The 15,370-nt window shown below is 33.7% G+C and overlaps 6 protein-coding genes across 7 annotated transcripts; 3 read left to right on the top strand and 3 right to left on the bottom strand.

Moving 5' to 3' along the window:
* The first annotated feature begins 1,535 nt into the window (after positions 1–1,535).
* Positions 1,536–4,254, top strand: LOC6640852 (alpha-tocopherol transfer protein). Of its 2 annotated transcripts, none has more exons than XM_002063934.4 (3): positions 1,536–1,565; positions 2,044–2,430; positions 3,627–4,254. In XM_002063934.4, the coding sequence occupies exons 2-3, from the start codon at positions 2,117–2,119 to the stop codon at positions 4,252–4,254; spliced, it is 942 nt and encodes a 313-aa protein (XP_002063970.1). In that variant the 5' UTR covers positions 1,536–1,565; positions 2,044–2,116. The 2 variants fall into 2 exon arrangements, with proteins under 2 accessions (XP_002063970.1, XP_023030755.1); XM_023174987.2 differs by lacking the exon at positions 1,536–1,565 and adding an exon at positions 1,654–1,762.
* Position 4,255: 1 nt separating this feature from the next.
* On the bottom strand, positions 4,256–5,453 carry LOC6640733 (glutathione S-transferase theta-1). The gene is made up of 4 exons (XM_002063933.4): positions 5,157–5,453; positions 4,989–5,091; positions 4,601–4,917; positions 4,256–4,536 (listed from the first exon to the last, which is right to left on the bottom strand). The coding sequence occupies exons 1-4, from the start codon at positions 5,272–5,274 to the stop codon at positions 4,388–4,390; spliced, it is 687 nt and encodes a 228-aa protein (XP_002063969.1). The 5' UTR covers positions 5,275–5,453; the 3' UTR covers positions 4,256–4,387.
* Positions 5,454–5,512: 59 nt separating this feature from the next.
* Positions 5,513–6,504, bottom strand: LOC6640732 (glutathione S-transferase theta-1). Its single transcript, XM_002063932.3, has 4 exons — positions 6,333–6,504; positions 6,166–6,268; positions 5,788–6,104; positions 5,513–5,725 (listed from the first exon to the last, which is right to left on the bottom strand). Exons 1-4 carry the CDS (start codon positions 6,448–6,450, stop codon positions 5,577–5,579), a joined length of 687 nt encoding a protein of 228 aa, XP_002063968.1. The 5' UTR covers positions 6,451–6,504; the 3' UTR covers positions 5,513–5,576.
* Positions 6,505–8,439: 1,935 nt separating this feature from the next.
* Positions 8,440–9,921, bottom strand: LOC6640731. The gene is made up of 3 exons (XM_002063931.4): positions 9,481–9,921; positions 9,021–9,387; positions 8,440–8,956 (listed from the first exon to the last, which is right to left on the bottom strand). Exons 1-3 carry the CDS (start codon positions 9,777–9,779, stop codon positions 8,681–8,683), a joined length of 942 nt encoding a protein of 313 aa, XP_002063967.1. The 5' UTR covers positions 9,780–9,921; the 3' UTR covers positions 8,440–8,680.
* A 1,841-nt stretch (positions 9,922–11,762) lies between these two features.
* LOC6640730 (alpha-tocopherol transfer protein-like) lies at positions 11,763–13,835 on the top strand. Its single transcript, XM_002063930.4, has 3 exons — positions 11,763–12,190; positions 12,265–12,637; positions 13,508–13,835. Exons 1-3 carry the CDS (start codon positions 11,889–11,891, stop codon positions 13,760–13,762), a joined length of 930 nt encoding a protein of 309 aa, XP_002063966.1. The 5' UTR covers positions 11,763–11,888; the 3' UTR covers positions 13,763–13,835.
* A 134-nt stretch (positions 13,836–13,969) lies between these two features.
* Positions 13,970–15,355, top strand: LOC6640729 (neuropeptide FF receptor 2). Its single transcript, XM_002063929.4, has 3 exons — positions 13,970–14,028; positions 14,098–14,727; positions 14,792–15,355. Exons 1-3 carry the CDS (start codon positions 13,999–14,001, stop codon positions 15,278–15,280), a joined length of 1,149 nt encoding a protein of 382 aa, XP_002063965.2. The 5' UTR covers positions 13,970–13,998; the 3' UTR covers positions 15,281–15,355.
* The last annotated feature ends 15 nt before the right edge of the window (positions 15,356–15,370 follow it).

Here is a 15,370-nt window from a genome sequence, read left to right as displayed (position 1 = left end):
CAGTTGAAATTATATATGTACGTGTGTGTATGTGTGTGTGTGTGTGTGTGTGTGTGTGTGTGTGTGTGTGTGTGTGGATATAACTGATAGCTTAGGTCGATTGCACTCTATGCATTTGCTGTGTATGAATAATTCTAATTTCCTGTCTGATCTGACATAAAAAACTTTCCCATACATATTATTGCAAGGGCAGGGCAAAGGTTTATTTTTCTTATTTCTTTTTCAAAATTGATTTTATATCTTATCTGTCGTTTTAAGGTGTTAAGTGCCGTTTGACACAAGGTTCTAAATTGTATGTGTATATGTATGTGTAACAGTAGCGTAGATCCCACATGCCTCACCTCACCGCCCGCTACTATTTGCACTCCCCCACATTCATTCTCTTAGCCTGTATATTGACTCTTTCACAGAGTGTCATTAGGTTATGCGTCATTGTTCAGTTGTAGGTGGATCACTCGCACAGTGGCTAGATTTGAGTTATTTTCAGAACTAGACATAGCTTTTTAAGCAGACCTTGCTTGATTTTTTTTAAATTTTTCTTATTTATAATAGTTTTTGTTAGTTAATATATGTATGTATGTATGGAAAAATTGGGAAGTTGAAAAATGCTTCATATAGAAATGTTTGAAGTGACAAATTTTGAAGACAGTTTTCTTAAAAGTAAAAGTGTCTGCCTTGCCTGAAAAAGGTTGTAAATAATTTGAATCCAGAAAAATATGAAGAAACATATTTAAGAAGGAATGGAACAATATTTTGCGAATTTCGGGCTTTTTTCAAATTTCAAATTTTTGTCGCTAATTTAATTTTAAAAAAATAAGTGCGCGACTATTGACTTTCTTAAAAATTTGTAAAAAAAAAAAAATTATAATTAAATTATTTAAAAAGACATTGACAATATTCAGTAAAATATTTTAAATTGTTTCAATTTTAAAAATTTAGTCAAAAACATAAAACATAATTTCTTATCTACTTTTTTTTAAATTTTTTTACTAATCTTTCTGAGGTCGAAAAAAAACCAGTTTTGCCTTAATTGATATTTTATTTTCAACAACAAAAAACATTTCCAGATTTTAATTTGTGATATAAAATGTACAAAAAATTACAAATTTAGAATTTTATTTTAGTTTCTATTTTGATCATTTCTTATCTTACTCATCTTAAAATTTTGTTTGACTATAAATTTAAGCCCAATTCAATTTCGATATCAATTTTGACCATCAATTTTAACTATATATTTAAGTCCTATTGAATTTTTATATGGCAACTTTATTTGTATAGTTTTATATCTGTATTTGCTTTGAAAATCTCTATTTATGTTCACTATTTCAACGTATTGAGCCACTGTGTATCGAATGACTAGTATTTGGTGTGACGACGAAACGACCCAAAATCGTAATTCCCCATTCCGGACCGTTGACAGTTGCGCGCCCACAGTCAACGTCAACGGTTGTACATTCAAATTAAACGCCCCGCGCAGTGGTTTACACCATATATGTATATATACATATATACCATATATCATATCATAACGTATACATAACAAATTATTAAATTAAAAACAATTTGTGAGTATTTATATATATGCTGTAGAGGTTGAATACAAGTAATAATCAAGGTTCTGTGCAAACAGGCGGCATGCTTTTGTGTGATAAGTGGCAGTGATATCTAAGCAGGGCTCTTCAACGAATTACCTAGACAACCTCACTCAATTCCCGCCCTTTTTTTTCTTAAGGATTTGTCATTTTGTTATACGTCTCTTAAAGTATTTCCCTGGTTTTTTTTCCGGACTGACTATGACTAACTAACCACGAGATCATATCTACAAATCTGTGTTAGCTGCTCTAATCTAATCAAAAGAAACAAACACTGAACACTTCGGCTTTTAATCTAAACAAACAAACTATGACGGAACTAATTGACTATCTAATCGAAATAATTTTGTACGAACACCTGGCCTAAATTATAATACAAAAACTGACTAATTCACGAAATTTTGCCATTTGGTAACGAAATTTCAATAAATCAAATTTCTATCTTGAACAGGTGATAAGGCAGATAAACCGACAGAGAGTGAGAGAGAGAGAAAGAGAGAGATAGAGAGAGAGAAACAGAAGCCATGTCTGTGCAATATTCGAATGCCATACGACCCTTGAGTCCGGAATTAACAAAAAAGGCTCACAAGGAATTGAATGAGGTGCCGGAACGTATACAAGAGGATATCGATACATTACGTTTATGGATCTCAAAACAGCCACATTTGAAGGCTCGTCAGGATGCTCAATTCCTGATTGCCTTTCTGCGTGGCTGTAAATATAGTCTGGAGAAGACAAAACTCAAATTGGATAATTTCTATGCAATGCGTGGAGCAGTCCCAGAGCTGTATAAGAATCGTTTTGTTGGCGAAAAACAATTGAGCATACTCAAAACTGGGTAAGTGCATATGATGGATCGATCACGGAGTGATTAAGCGAAACTTGGTAACTTGCTTTACTGAAGTGAATGAGTGATGTTCACTGATTTACTCACTGGCTAACTTACTTGTTCACTGATTCAGTTCTTCAACGACTCACTAGTTAAGCTGTTTCACTGAAATCCCTTATTTTTGATGAATCTGTGTAATTTTCTTCAGTGGGTAACAAAATGTGTTCAATTAATTGGTTATTTTTTTGATACATTCACTTTCTAGATTACTGACTCGTTGTTCATTGACTCACTATTTAAATTCTCACTCACATACTTCTTTATTGACGAAACTGGTTTACTCCTATAAGTGATTAAGCGATTATGTTTGCTTAATTGGTTTTTTATTCACTTGTTCGCTCACTTGTTCACTTACTCTGCTGCTCACTGATTCACTAACTCAATAGTTCATTTACTTGTTTATTGAATCACTTTTAAAGTTGTACCCTGACTTATCCCTTTTTTTTGAGTTTTCCTAACACAAGAAAATAAATTAACTTACAATTAGTTCTACAATGAATCAGTTTTTTACATGCTCACTGACAGTGAATCAGTTATTCACCAGTTTACTTATTTACAAAGTTGTATTCCTTTACCCCTAATATTGGCTTGCAAAAAGAAAGGGATTTAGAGCTCTATTCCATTTTATTTTAGTTAATATATATATTCTATTAATTGAGTAAGGATATTCTCTATGTAAAGGTAAATTCGGTAAGCTCTATCACACAAGTGTTATATCAAAAGCAATTAGCGTCAAACGTTGCCAGATTAATCTTTTTTTTTCTTAGAAATGAATATATACTGAGTGAAATGAACAGTTAGTAGGTAAACAACTAAAATATTGAGAAATTGAATGAACATAAAATTAACAAGTGACTGAAAAAGTGAACTGATCACTTATATTAAGCCAGTATTAACTCATTATTGCCCTAACACTATTAAGCATTCGCACAGATAACTAACAATAAGACAATAAATAACTGAACAAGTGAGTGAGCGAACAATCAAGAAAGCAAGTGAAAAAGTGAACTAGTTCCCCTATGAGTCCATTTAACCCAACACTACCAAGTTCAGACGCACTTGGACAGTCTCACGCACTCTCTTTCCTCAAGATCAATTTAAAAGATCAATTGATGAATTATCAATTTCTATTTCTTTCTTGTCAGTTGCCTTTTGCGTTTGCCGCAGCCTCTGCAAGTGGATGGACCACGTATACATATCTCACGTTATGGCCAATATGATTCCAGTAAATATTCCATTGCCGAGGTCACTCAGGTCAATACGATGTTAGGTGAAATACAAATACGCGAAGATGATAATGCCATGATATCGGGTTTCGTTGAGATTATTGACATGAAAGGCATTGGAGCGGGACATATATTTCAATTTGATGCAGTGCTTGTCAAGAAATTAGCCGTCCTTGGTGACAAAGCCTGGCCATACCGACCCAAGGGATTTCATTTTGTTAATGCCCCAGCCGCAGCTGAGAGATTCATGTCCATAGCCAAGAGCCTGATGAGTGAGAAAATACGCAAACGTTTCCATATACACTCCAAGCTGGAAAGCCTCTACAAATATGTGCCCAAAGAATGCCTGCCCGTTGAATATGGTGGAAGTAATGGCACGGTCCAGGATGTCATCGATACATGGACGCAAAAGCTACTAAAATATAAGAATTTCTTCGAAGAGGAAACCGAATATGGTACAAATGAGAAATTACGTCGTGGACAGCCTGTGAACTCTGAAACATTGTTCGGCATTGAGGGTTCGTTTAGAAAACTAGACATTGATTAAGTTAAATTTTTAAATGCTAATGTTACAATTTAATGTTTTGAATAGAACACACAATTAAAAAAACAAACTAAATCAAGGCACACAAAAAACTGGTATAAATGCAACAAATCTTTCGGGTTAAATGTAGAATTTTTTAAATTTTAGCTTTCACAGCTTGCTGTGAGTTTTTGTAGATGAATTGATGGGCCTCATCAAAGTAGGGATTGGATGATTCACGTACACGATCCAACCACTTGGCCACTTTGGGAAATTGTTGCTCATTTACATTGTATTGACAGAGTTCTATAAAAATACAAGACAAAAATACAGTCACAATGGAAGATAGAAAGGATTCTCAAAAACTTACTTATCTGATTGATTTCAGCGGCACCAAATAAATCAGCTATAGTTAAATTGGAACCAATTAAGAACTCCTTGTCCAGCCAGAAACGTTCCAAAGATCCCAGGCTAACATTCACGGCCTTGATCATCTTGTCAACTTCTTCGGGCTTTGGTTTGCCTTTGATACCATTGGCCGGATATAGCCAGGCATCACGGAAATATTGGCCACAAGGCAAACGTACATTGGAGTGCTGCCATTCCAAATACTCATCAATTCGAGCGCGATCCTTTAAGGCCTTGGGATATAATTGTTCACTCAATTGACCTTTGGCCGCAAGATAACTAAAGCAAAGTAAACAAAGCAATTCCTATTATCATCTCTATCTTGATTTTGGGTACAACAATCTCCGTACCGAACCATGGCCACGCTTTCACTTAAATGAAAGTCATTATCCACAAGGGAGGGCACCTTCTGGAAACGATTGATCTTCTTGTATTCATCAGTCAGCTGTTCACCTGTTGCAAATGGAAGAAAAATTAATTCCAGCCGGCTATTATTTTATAATTTTCACTGTGCTCACGTTTTCTCAAGGCCACAGGACAAGCCTCGAAAGGAGTTTTACTCAATTTCAAACTCATCCATAGCACACGACTCGGTTGCGATAGAAAATCATAGTAGAATTTAAGCGAATTAGCCATAATTTTAAAACTTGTTGACCAAATTCAATTGGGTAAGACCGAATTCAACACCCACAAGCAGCTGTTAGAGCAAAGTTCAACTGCAAATGTTTAACAACACTAACCAAACGAGTAGCATATATAATTATCTCTTTCTCTCTTTCTTTACAAAAAGGCGCCAATATCTGAATCCAAATTTGAAATTAAAACAATTTGTAAGAAGTGAACGTTGAACACATAGGTTACTGGATTTAGGCTATTAGTTTTGTTCCACTTTGTTACCTATTTTAATTTTTAAAAAATTTATACAAATTAAAGCTTTTTTAAAGTTTTGCTTTGGCTGCTTGCAGAGACTTTTTGTAAACAAATTCGTGAGCCTCATCAAAGTAGGGATTAGATGCCTCACGTACGCGTTCCAACCATTTGGCCACTTTGGGAAATTGTTGCTCATTTACATTATATTGACAGAGTTCTGAAAAAATTCAAAATTTATCAGCCAATATAAAATAGAGAGAAAAAATTTCCCGCACTTACTTATCTGACTGATGTCAGAGGCAGTAAATAAATCAGCTACTGACAAATGTGAACCAATTAGAAAATCATTATCCAACCAAAAACGCTCCAAGGATTCTAAACAAACATTCACATCCTTGATAAATTTCTCAACTTCTTCGGGCTTGGGTTTATCGGCAATGCCATTGATGGGATATAGCCAGCCATGAATGAAATATAAACCACAAGGCATACGTACATTAAACTGCTGCCATTCCAAGTACTCATCAATGCGAGCACGATCCTTCAAGACCTTGGGATATAATTTTTCACTTAATTGACCTTTGTCCCCAAGATAACTAAAAATAAGTAATTAAAGCTAGTCACAAATAATCTTTTCAACAGTTTCAACAATATTACCGAACCATGGCTATGCTTTCGCTGAGATGAAATCCATCATAGACCAGGCAGGGCACTTTCTGAAATCGATTAATCTTCTTGTACTCATCAGTCAGCTGCTCAACTGTAACAATTGGGAGAAAGTCGGTCCCCAGTTTAATAAAATGGTATCCACTCGTTGTACTTACATTTTCTCAGGGCCACAGGACACGCCTCAAAGGGAGTTTTGCTCAATTTCAGGCTCAACCATAGTACACGACTTGGCGGCGATAGAAAATCGTAATATAATTTAAGCAATCCAGCCATATTTACAAAATTTGTTTACAATTCAATTGGACACGATCCAAACTAGCAGCTGGTCAAAGCTTTTTTGGTATTATTAGAGCAAAGTTCAACTGCAAGTGTTTTACAACACTAACTGCTCTAGCTCAACTGAGCGCCAACATTTGAATCACAAATTTGAATGAATTTGAAAGAACTATGCCCTAAGCTCATAAGTTCCTAGATATTAGCAGGTTGTTTTTTGTTTTGCTTTATCAGCAACCTTGTCAGATCATTGCATCAGCCTTAACTTAATATCTACATAATATCAGTACAAAGTTCGCTACGTCAGAGAACCTCCTTATCTAAAAACAAAAATATGGAAAATTCTTGTGTTCTATTACACTTTTTTTATACCCTTTTAATTTGTTTATTCCGCCCAAGGCCCTTCTCGTCCAACTAAAAATCAAACTTGGCCTATACAAATAAAAAAAAAATATATTGATGGAAAAAACTAAAAGGAAACTCTCATTTCTTCAGTAGAAATTAGTACATAAAACCAAAAAAATTTCTAAAGCCCCAAATTAAATAATGATATATTTAAATCGGATATTGGAATTGTCTCTTTAAAAAGTTATATTTTTTTATACTCTATTATCTATTACTTTTTATATTATTATAAAACTATTTGACTTTTCCAGTTTTTGGACATTAGTTCTGATTTTTTCGGCTCCTAAGTAACTTAATGATATTGAGAAAAATATAAAACTTTAGAATAAACCTTTTATATACTTTGTGTCCTATAAGAGTTTCAAACTTTAGCAGAAACTTTAAATAGAAAAAATTTCTGAAACTTTTGTAGAACCGCAATGAATTATTATAAATGTTCATATATAGATATGAAGTATACTAAATTGGTTTACATATAGCCAATACAATAGCCAATATACCAATTATTCTTTATCGTTAACAGATTTACCTGGCATTTTCTTATAATCAAAAAGAATATTTTTGCAATTGAAACATACATAAATATATGTTAATATTTACATTTTGAAAAATACGAAATGAAAACCGAAAATGCTGCTTTCCCCATTTACTTTCTTCCTTTACCAATTTGTATTCAAAAACTAATGTACACAACTTTTATTTTTCCAAAAGTCAGAACCATTAAACACATTAATCAAAACAATTTGGTTGCTTGTTGCTTTTTTGGTTGTGCTTTTTGACATTTAAACAAATTCATTTTAATTTATTAACGCATTCAACATATGGATAAGGGGGAAGTTTCTACAATACGGATGTCATTTGATGTTGGTTTTATCTATACATATATATATCTGTAGGTAGTAGTTCTTCATTTTCTTTTATTTTGTTTTCTTTTCACTATATAATAAATGTATATATATATATATATAAGATGCATGTTGTATATGTAAACTAGTATCAAAAATTAGTAGAAACGACACTTAACCAACAAAAAAAAACTTTCGAAAATATATAATATATGTAGGTAATGTATGTATATAAATGGTTTTTTAATGCATATTATGCGTATTTTTTCTTTGATTAAATTCAAAATAAAAGCCAACAACAACTTAGCCCATAATTAGAGTTAGAAGACATTCGAAGAAGAAAGTGGAAAAAGAAATGAGCGTTATATATAGTAAACTAGGTATATATGATTCACACAATATCCAAGAAGAGTAAGTAGAAGGTTAAACTAGAGAGAGGGTATGGTATGAGGGGGTGTTTTATATATATATATATAGAATGTGTGTGTGTCTGTGTGTGTTGTGATAAGAACAACAATAAATTATAATCGACATAGATGTGAGGTGTTTGGTTTGTTTGTGTGTAATTTGTGTGTGTGTTATGTGTGTTTGTTATGCCATTTAATGGCTTTTTCTTTCATACTGTGCAATTCTTTTTCTTTTTGCTTCTCTATATATATATTTTATATATTGTTCTATTTGCTTTTAGTTTCGATGTTGCTTTTCTATATGAATTTGTTCCTTCTTCCCTTTTTTTTTGTTTTTTTTTTTGGTTTTTCTTTTATTATTCTTTATAAAATATCAGGTTCTGCTATGACCAAAGTGTTTATATATATATATATATTCAACTATATATATGAAGACAGAGCTAGAGAGAGTTTAGGAAAGGGATGTGTGTTTAGGTGTCTGTTTCTCCGTGTATGTGTGTGTATATATATATAGTATGTGCATTTTGTTTTGAATATACAACTATTGGCAATCCACAAATTTTGTTTGTTAGCTCAATCAAAGTTCAGCTTGCGAAATGATCCCTCACTTGTCGCACCGGCCACTAGAGTGGAGGGAGCCGGCTGTTGTTCCTTCTCGCTGGCCGCCCTTAATTTCTCATCGACTACATAACGTCCATCCTCCTTGAAATATGTGGCATAGCTGGTGAATAGGCTTTCATATTGGGCCATGGCATCATTTAGTGAACCATTATTGCCACCCAATTCAGTTGGAAGATATTCTTTGCCAATGGCACGCTGCAGGGATTCGAGATTGGAGTGGATATGCAACTGAGAAGAAAAGTTAAATAGATTAGTTAATCCGAAGGGATGAATGGTGGGAATGATTACTTACCAGCTCCTTTTGTTTCATCACATTGCGCACTAGGCCGAGCACAAATTGCGTTTCACGAGAAGCATTCACAATATGAGTGGCAACTAAATTCGTGGGTATACCATGCTCTAGGAAGGCATTCATGCGCCTAAACATGCCAGGATCAAATTGTAATAGCAAGGAATATGGAATTTTTGTAAAATCAATTATCTCAATAACCCCAGCGATATTCCAATTGTCATCGGTATTGATCTCGACTTCAGCGCGGAAGGCATGGAAGCGAAAGATATCACTAACGCTATGCTTGGAAGGCTCTATATGTCCCATGCGTGTATAGTGTATGCGTGGTCCACCTGCACCCAAGGCATTGGGCAGAGTGGCAAAGATTCTAAAAAACAAAAGCAACAACAGCAGCGCAGCAACCAACAGCAAGGGTAACAAATTACATCATCCCAAAAACAACAAGTTTTCTTCTACTTACCCTGATCGTGCCAATTCGAGTAGCTTATCATCTACCTCACGACTCTTGAGCAGTTCACGTTCCTTTGTTTTATATGTGTAATAAAATAAAATCCTTTTTTTAGCCTCCTCTACATCCCAGTGACAGAAACGTAAAAATGCCACCAAAAACTGATCATCAGTTCTGGCCTCCAAATAGTTTTGTTCACCGATCCAAGTGCGCAGTGCCTCGATTTTGGTCACTATTAAATCCTCATCCTCATTTAGTTGTGTGCGTGCCACCTCTGCCAATTCCGGCACAAGAGGTCGTATTTTAGCCATGATTTTCTATTTTTGGTAAATGGAGAACTACACAATGGAGAATGGAGAATTATTAAGGGCGGCAGCAGTGGTGGAGTTCAACAAATAATTTTGAGCAAATGTGTATATTTTTTGTGTTGTGAATTTGTTGTATGTGTGTCTACTCTGCCTAGGTTTGGACGCTACTAATGGATATGTCGTTGCCTGCTTGCTTCGATGAAGGGGTTAGACCAATAGCCTTAACCACCGATTTACAGTGGTAAGCAAATGACTGGAAAGTGCACAAAGCGCTTTCACTAAAGATAGATTATAACCTATTGATTTCGTTACTTTCAATTGACAACGACTTGAAAGAAGACTGCAAAATATGTTTAATGGGTCAAAGTCTCTGTAGATTTCTATGACCAAATGTTTGAAAACTCTTAAATTTTAATATAACCGTTAGGTTTAGAATTAAAACTAATGATTAAAGAGTCCTTTGACACAAGATATACGCAAATGCAGGCTTTTGAACAAGATTGGTTCGAGATTTTTGGGATTAGAATATGAGATATTAGTTTTTAAATTATGTTGGACAAGACAAAACGAACACATTAGAAATAAAGAATAAGTCAAGTACATACTTGACTTCAACTTGAATTGAATGCTTGAATTTAGACCTCAAGGCCTTCACTTGAGATGGTTATTTGCCAGAAAATTTCTCAACAGAATCAAAATGATCTTTATAACCATTTTAAATAGTTAAATAGGGCATTCAGAACATAGCAAATATTCAAACCAATAAGGAATTCACAGTAAACATATTTTTAAAAATTTTCAAAATTTAATGATTACCCTTACATTAGCCGTAGAAATTCGTGAAGAAAATTTAGAAAAAGATTTCTAATTCGGAAATTTTTTATTTTTTTTGGGACTAAAATAGATTTAAAAAAGATTAATCAATATGTATATATAACCTTAGAGTGTCTTTTAGTTGACTCAACAATTTATATATAAATAAATTCTTTAAACCAACTTACTAAATTTTAGAAAAATAAAGATAAGCTTTTGTTTATTCTGGATTTCCTTCTATGATACTTCCTACTTGATTTCGGTAAAATGATTATTATATGCTATAGTCACAAATTTTTCGTTCTTCTTATTATCTTCATATATTTGGTTATTAGTTTGAAGAACTAAATATCCAATAAAATACTTTAATCGATATGTAATTTACTAAGTTTTGTTCTGTTTTATTTTTTAAGAAATTATCAACTTCTATGTATCATTAGAACCTGTTTTTTCACCCTATTCAGTTGTAATTCTCAACATGTTTAAGATCCACAGGTGTATCAAGGAATTCTGTTACTGAAAGATCTTGGCAAATCTTTTTATAGCAATCCAAAGACAATTTAAGACTAAAATACGTATTAACACATTTAATTTAAACTAAACAACATTTTTATAAAATATTTCATATTATTTTTGTTCCAAATCGAGATATTATTTTAAACCCATTATTGCTGATAATTTTAGAAAAATTCTAATTAAAACTCTCTCAAAAAAAGATTCCGCACACCTGAACAAATGCAATTCTTCTTGTTTTTTAACCACTGTATTCCCCAGTGGTTCATTTTAAGCAAGATAAGATATAAAGTTGCCTATGTGTACATTACATGCATAAAACTGTCGGGTGGTTCGATCAACAGGCATTATCTAATATACATATATGCGTATACCAATCTACTATATATATACATAAAAAGGTATAAAAGACTTATGGCCTACCCTGATACAATTGTTTTGCAGCTGCATTGTCCTCATCTCGGGTACAAAAGCAAGACTTGCATGCTTATCTCATTTTTTGTGGCTAATTTTTAGTTCTATTAAAAAGTCTTTAAGTTGGAATTTCTAACCATTTTCTAGAGGTCTATGTCTGCAATTTTTGGTTTGGTGGGGACTCGAGCACTTGTAGACCCATTATCAGTTAAACGATTGGACGGGGCTATTAATGGCCATAGATTAGCGCAGTTTGTTGCGGGGAATTTCTCTGTTTCTCTGCGATTAGTTGAGGCAGGAGAAGGTTTATTTTATTCTATTTCAGTAGCCATACAGCTGCCGCGTTGTGAGGATTGTTGAAAGATCATTGTCATGACCGAGGAATTGCGTCCACTTAGCGCCGAATTGAGGCAAATTGCTGAAACGGAACTAAATGAGGTAGTGGAACGTTTACCAGCCGATTTGGATGCTCTACGTGATTGGTTGTCCAAGCAGCCACATCTCAAGGCCCGTCAAGATTCGCAATTTCTTGTGGCCTTCTTGCGTGGCTGTAAATTTAGTTTGGAGAAGACCAAATCGAAATTGGATCATTTTTATACCATTAAAACCTTGATACCGGAACTCTTTGCTAATCGTGGAATGGACGATAAGAATATTTCCCTATGTCGCACGGGGTAAGTTGAAATCGGCGAACAAATATCTAATAGCCCTTTTGAGCGGAAATGATTTTTATTTTTGGTTTTTGTAGAACTTATGTACGTCTACCCAAGCCCTTGGGTCCGGGCGGACCACGTATACAATTAACAAATTATTCAAAATTTGATCCCAAAGTATATAAAATAATGGATCTCTTTCGTTATCAGACAATGGTAATGGAACAACGTATTCTGCATGATGATAATTGCAATGTAAGTGGCTATATAGAGCTCATTGATATGTCTGCCATGAGTTTGAGTTTTTTGGCCCAAATGGATTTTACGCTACTCAAGAAAATGGGTGTTTTTTCTGAGAAGGCACAACCCACACGCATTAAGGGTGTTCATTTGATCAACTGCCCCAAAGAGGCGGTGGCTGTCTTGAATTTGGCTAAAGGTCTAATGCCAAGTAAACTGCAGAAAAGGGTAAGAACTTTTTAAACGTTAACTTGAATTGGCTTATCGATTCAATGTCATCTTTACCTTATCATTTATCTATTAGTTTTATTTTTAATATTATAACCTAGACACAGTTCATGTCTGCATCCTCACTAAATCAAAGTATTGATTACCTTTTTTCTATTTTTTGTCATATCATCAGCACATAACTCCTTATCAATAAACCGATAACAATCGGGGATTATCAGACAAGTGGAAATTGTTAATTGCTGAGCACTTCAAACATTATTGTTCAAGTCACTTCAAAAAATTTGAATAGTAAAAGGGATCAGTAACCCATACTTTAATGACTCAATAACTTTATATTGATGATTGATCACTTATCCTTATCCTGTACTTAATCTATATTTAGAAAGATATTTCTTTAATCATTGATCATTCTCTTTTTAATACTTTTTTTATGCTCTTTACATGATTTATTGTTTCCTTTTTTGATATTTACTTGCATTCCCACTTGATATATCAATGATTCTTATTTAGCCATTAATTTTGTATCTCTTTATTTCTAAATCAGTATTACTATATAAGTTATTCTTAAGTTTGTTCAATTAAGTGCTCATTTATTCATAGTTGGTTCACAGGTTTTACTTCGCTACCAAGTAGTTTAATTCGTCTATCTTAATCACTCTCTTTTGTGGCTGTGCTTACTTACTAATTTTCCTATTTTTGATGATTAATTTCTGTTTTGAAACCTTAAATAATTAAGCGTTTAGTGAAATCGAAAGCCCTTAGTAAACACAAATATCCATTCATTTAGCAACCAAATTTTCCTCTGCCACTTTGAACCGACACAAACATCCAACTTAAAGCCATTTAAAACTTCTCTTTTTTTTGCAGTTTCATGTTTATAAGAATGTAGAAGATCTATATAAAGTCATACCACGGGAATATCTGCCCGAAGAATATGGTGGAACAAATGGACGTATAGAGGATATCACTGCCGATATAGAAAAGGAAATGTTAGCCTTTAATGATTACTTTAAGCAGGATGAACAGTATGGAGTTAATGAGAAATTACGTCCAGGAAAACGTATAAATTCAGATACTTTATTTGGCATTGAGGGATCTTTTCGCAAACTGGATATCGATTAAGTGTCAAGCGATCTTCAATTAAAAGCCATATTTTTTTTTTTTGCGAAAAAATACAAAAACAAAACCACTTAAACAGTAGTCCGATTTATTTGAGCTTTTAGTGCACTTTATCAGTAGACAACTGTTAATAACCTTATCTATCAGTTAAGTGAATTAACTCAAATCAATATGTGGGCTTTTTATGTTAATTAACTTGTCAGTTGGGCCAACAAATTCATTCAAAGAGGAAGTGCAAAATGGTTGACTACAGCGCTACCAGCTTTAAGGTAAATTTACAAAAAAAGAAAAAACCCTTTATTACGTTTTCCTCTATTTAATTTTCTCTCTTTCTTTAGTTCGATTTTAGCCAATGGAATTTTCCTGAAGAACGCATTTGGTTGCATAAATCGAGTGCAGAAATTACTTGGAAAATATGCACTTTTATTCCTGTAATTGCCTTTGGACTGTATGGCAATTTTATAATGATCTATTTAATTGCAACAAATAGATCTTTGCGAACTCCAACGAATTTGATTATAGCCAATATGGCTATGGCTGATTTTTTAACTCTCTTGATATGTCCGGCCATGTTTATGGTCAATGATTTCTATCAGAATTATCAATTGGGTTGTGTGGGCTGTAAAATGGAGGGTTTCCTGGTTGTTATATTTCTCATTACAGCTGTCCTTAATCTCTCTGTGGTTAGTTATGATCGTCTTACGGCCATAGTGTTACCACGAGAGACACGTTTAACTTTTACAGCAGCGAAAATTGTGATTTTATGTACTTGGATATTAGGTGTATTATTTGCTTCACCCTTGGCCCTATATCGTTCATATAGAGTGCGTATTTGGAAGAATTTCACCGAGATATATTGCAAAGAGAACACTTCAATATTACCAAAATATTGGTATGTATTAATTACCATATTGGTATGGCTACCATTGGGCATTATGTTGATTTGTTATATAGCCATTTTCTATAAGGTGAGTGGGTGGAATTGGAGGTGTAAATCGTTTTATTATAATATTTTCTGTATTTTCTTTGCAGTTGGATCGCTATGAGAAACGTGTTCTAAGTCGTGAACATCCTTTGACTGTCAGCTATAAACGAAGTGTGGCCAAGACTTTATTCATAGTGGTTGTCGTCTTTTTGGTCTTACGTTTGCCTTTTACCATTTTGATTGTATTACGTGAGAAATATTATACAACGGATAGCACTGTGAATAGTGGAATGCAATTATTTTGGTATTTCTCACAATATTTAATGTTTTTCAATGCTGCAGTCAATCCCATGATCTATGGCTTTAATAATGAAAATTTTCGTCGAGCCTATGCCCAGATTTGGTGTGTGAAACGTTGGAAAGCCACAGCAAAAGTTAAAGAGGAGACAAATCCAAATGGTTCACATTATTGTTGCTATTGTGCCTTTATGAAGAAACAGAAAGTAAAGGAAACAACACAAGAGGTTACAACCACGGCAAAAGCTTCAATTGGAACGAGTAGTAATCAACATATTGAGGGTGATGGTTTCATATGAAATAATGTAGTTTAATATGATTAAGTATGTTAGGCCCATCGCTGACTTAGTCCAGCACTGATTTCAATCAGCTGTTCAATAAACTTTTCT

The sequence above is a fragment of the Drosophila willistoni genome, assembly GCF_018902025.1.
Source record: "Drosophila willistoni isolate 14030-0811.24 chromosome 2L unlocalized genomic scaffold, UCI_dwil_1.1 Seg168, whole genome shotgun sequence".
Taxonomy (NCBI): Eukaryota; Metazoa; Arthropoda; class Insecta; order Diptera; family Drosophilidae; genus Drosophila; species Drosophila willistoni.
Note: the sequence above shows the minus strand (reverse complement) of the source record. Positions and strands in the feature narration are given on the sequence as shown.

Coding starts and splice junctions, on each gene's coding strand:
- LOC6640730 (XM_002063930.4), top strand. CDS start 11,889: ATGACCGAGGAATTGCGTCCACTTAGCGCCGAATTGAGGCAAATTGCT. Junction 12,191..12,264: donor ATTTCCCTATGTCGCACGGG/GTAAGTTGAAAT, acceptor TGGTTTTTGTAG/AACTTATGTACGTCTACCCA. Junction 12,638..13,507: donor CAAGTAAACTGCAGAAAAGG/GTAAGAACTTTT, acceptor TTTTTTTTGCAG/TTTCATGTTTATAAGAATGT.
- LOC6640731 (XM_002063931.4), bottom strand. CDS start 9,779: ATGGCTAAAATACGACCTCTTGTGCCGGAATTGGCAGAGGTGGCACGC. Junction 9,388..9,480: donor CTCGAATTGGCACGATCAGG/GTAAGTAGAAGA, acceptor TTTGTTTTTTAG/AATCTTTGCCACTCTGCCCA. Junction 8,957..9,020: donor TGATGAAACAAAAGGAGCTG/GTAAGTAATCAT, acceptor TTTTCTTCTCAG/TTGCATATCCACTCCAATCT.
- LOC6640732 (XM_002063932.3), bottom strand. CDS start 6,450: ATGGCTGGATTGCTTAAATTATATTACGATTTTCTATCGCCGCCAAGT. Junction 6,269..6,332: donor TCCTGTGGCCCTGAGAAAAT/GTAAGTACAACG, acceptor CAATTGTTACAG/TTGAGCAGCTGACTGATGAG. Junction 5,726..5,787: donor CTCTGACATCAGTCAGATAA/GTAAGTGCGGGA, acceptor GAATTTTTTCAG/AACTCTGTCAATATAATGTA.
- LOC6640733 (XM_002063933.4), bottom strand. CDS start 5,274: ATGGCTAATTCGCTTAAATTCTACTATGATTTTCTATCGCAACCGAGT. Junction 4,918..4,988: donor GAAAGCGTGGCCATGGTTCG/GTACGGAGATTG, acceptor ACTTTGCTTTAG/TTATCTTGCGGCCAAAGGTC. Junction 4,537..4,600: donor CGCTGAAATCAATCAGATAA/GTAAGTTTTTGA, acceptor GTATTTTTATAG/AACTCTGTCAATACAATGTA.
- LOC6640729 (XM_002063929.4), top strand. CDS start 13,999: ATGGTTGACTACAGCGCTACCAGCTTTAAG. Junction 14,029..14,097: donor ACAGCGCTACCAGCTTTAAG/GTAAATTTACAA, acceptor CTCTTTCTTTAG/TTCGATTTTAGCCAATGGAA. Junction 14,728..14,791: donor ATATAGCCATTTTCTATAAG/GTGAGTGGGTGG, acceptor TTTTCTTTGCAG/TTGGATCGCTATGAGAAACG.
- LOC6640852 (XM_002063934.4), top strand. CDS start 2,117: ATGTCTGTGCAATATTCGAATGCCATACGACCCTTGAGTCCGGAATTA. Junction 2,431..3,626: donor TTGAGCATACTCAAAACTGG/GTAAGTGCATAT, acceptor CTTTCTTGTCAG/TTGCCTTTTGCGTTTGCCGC.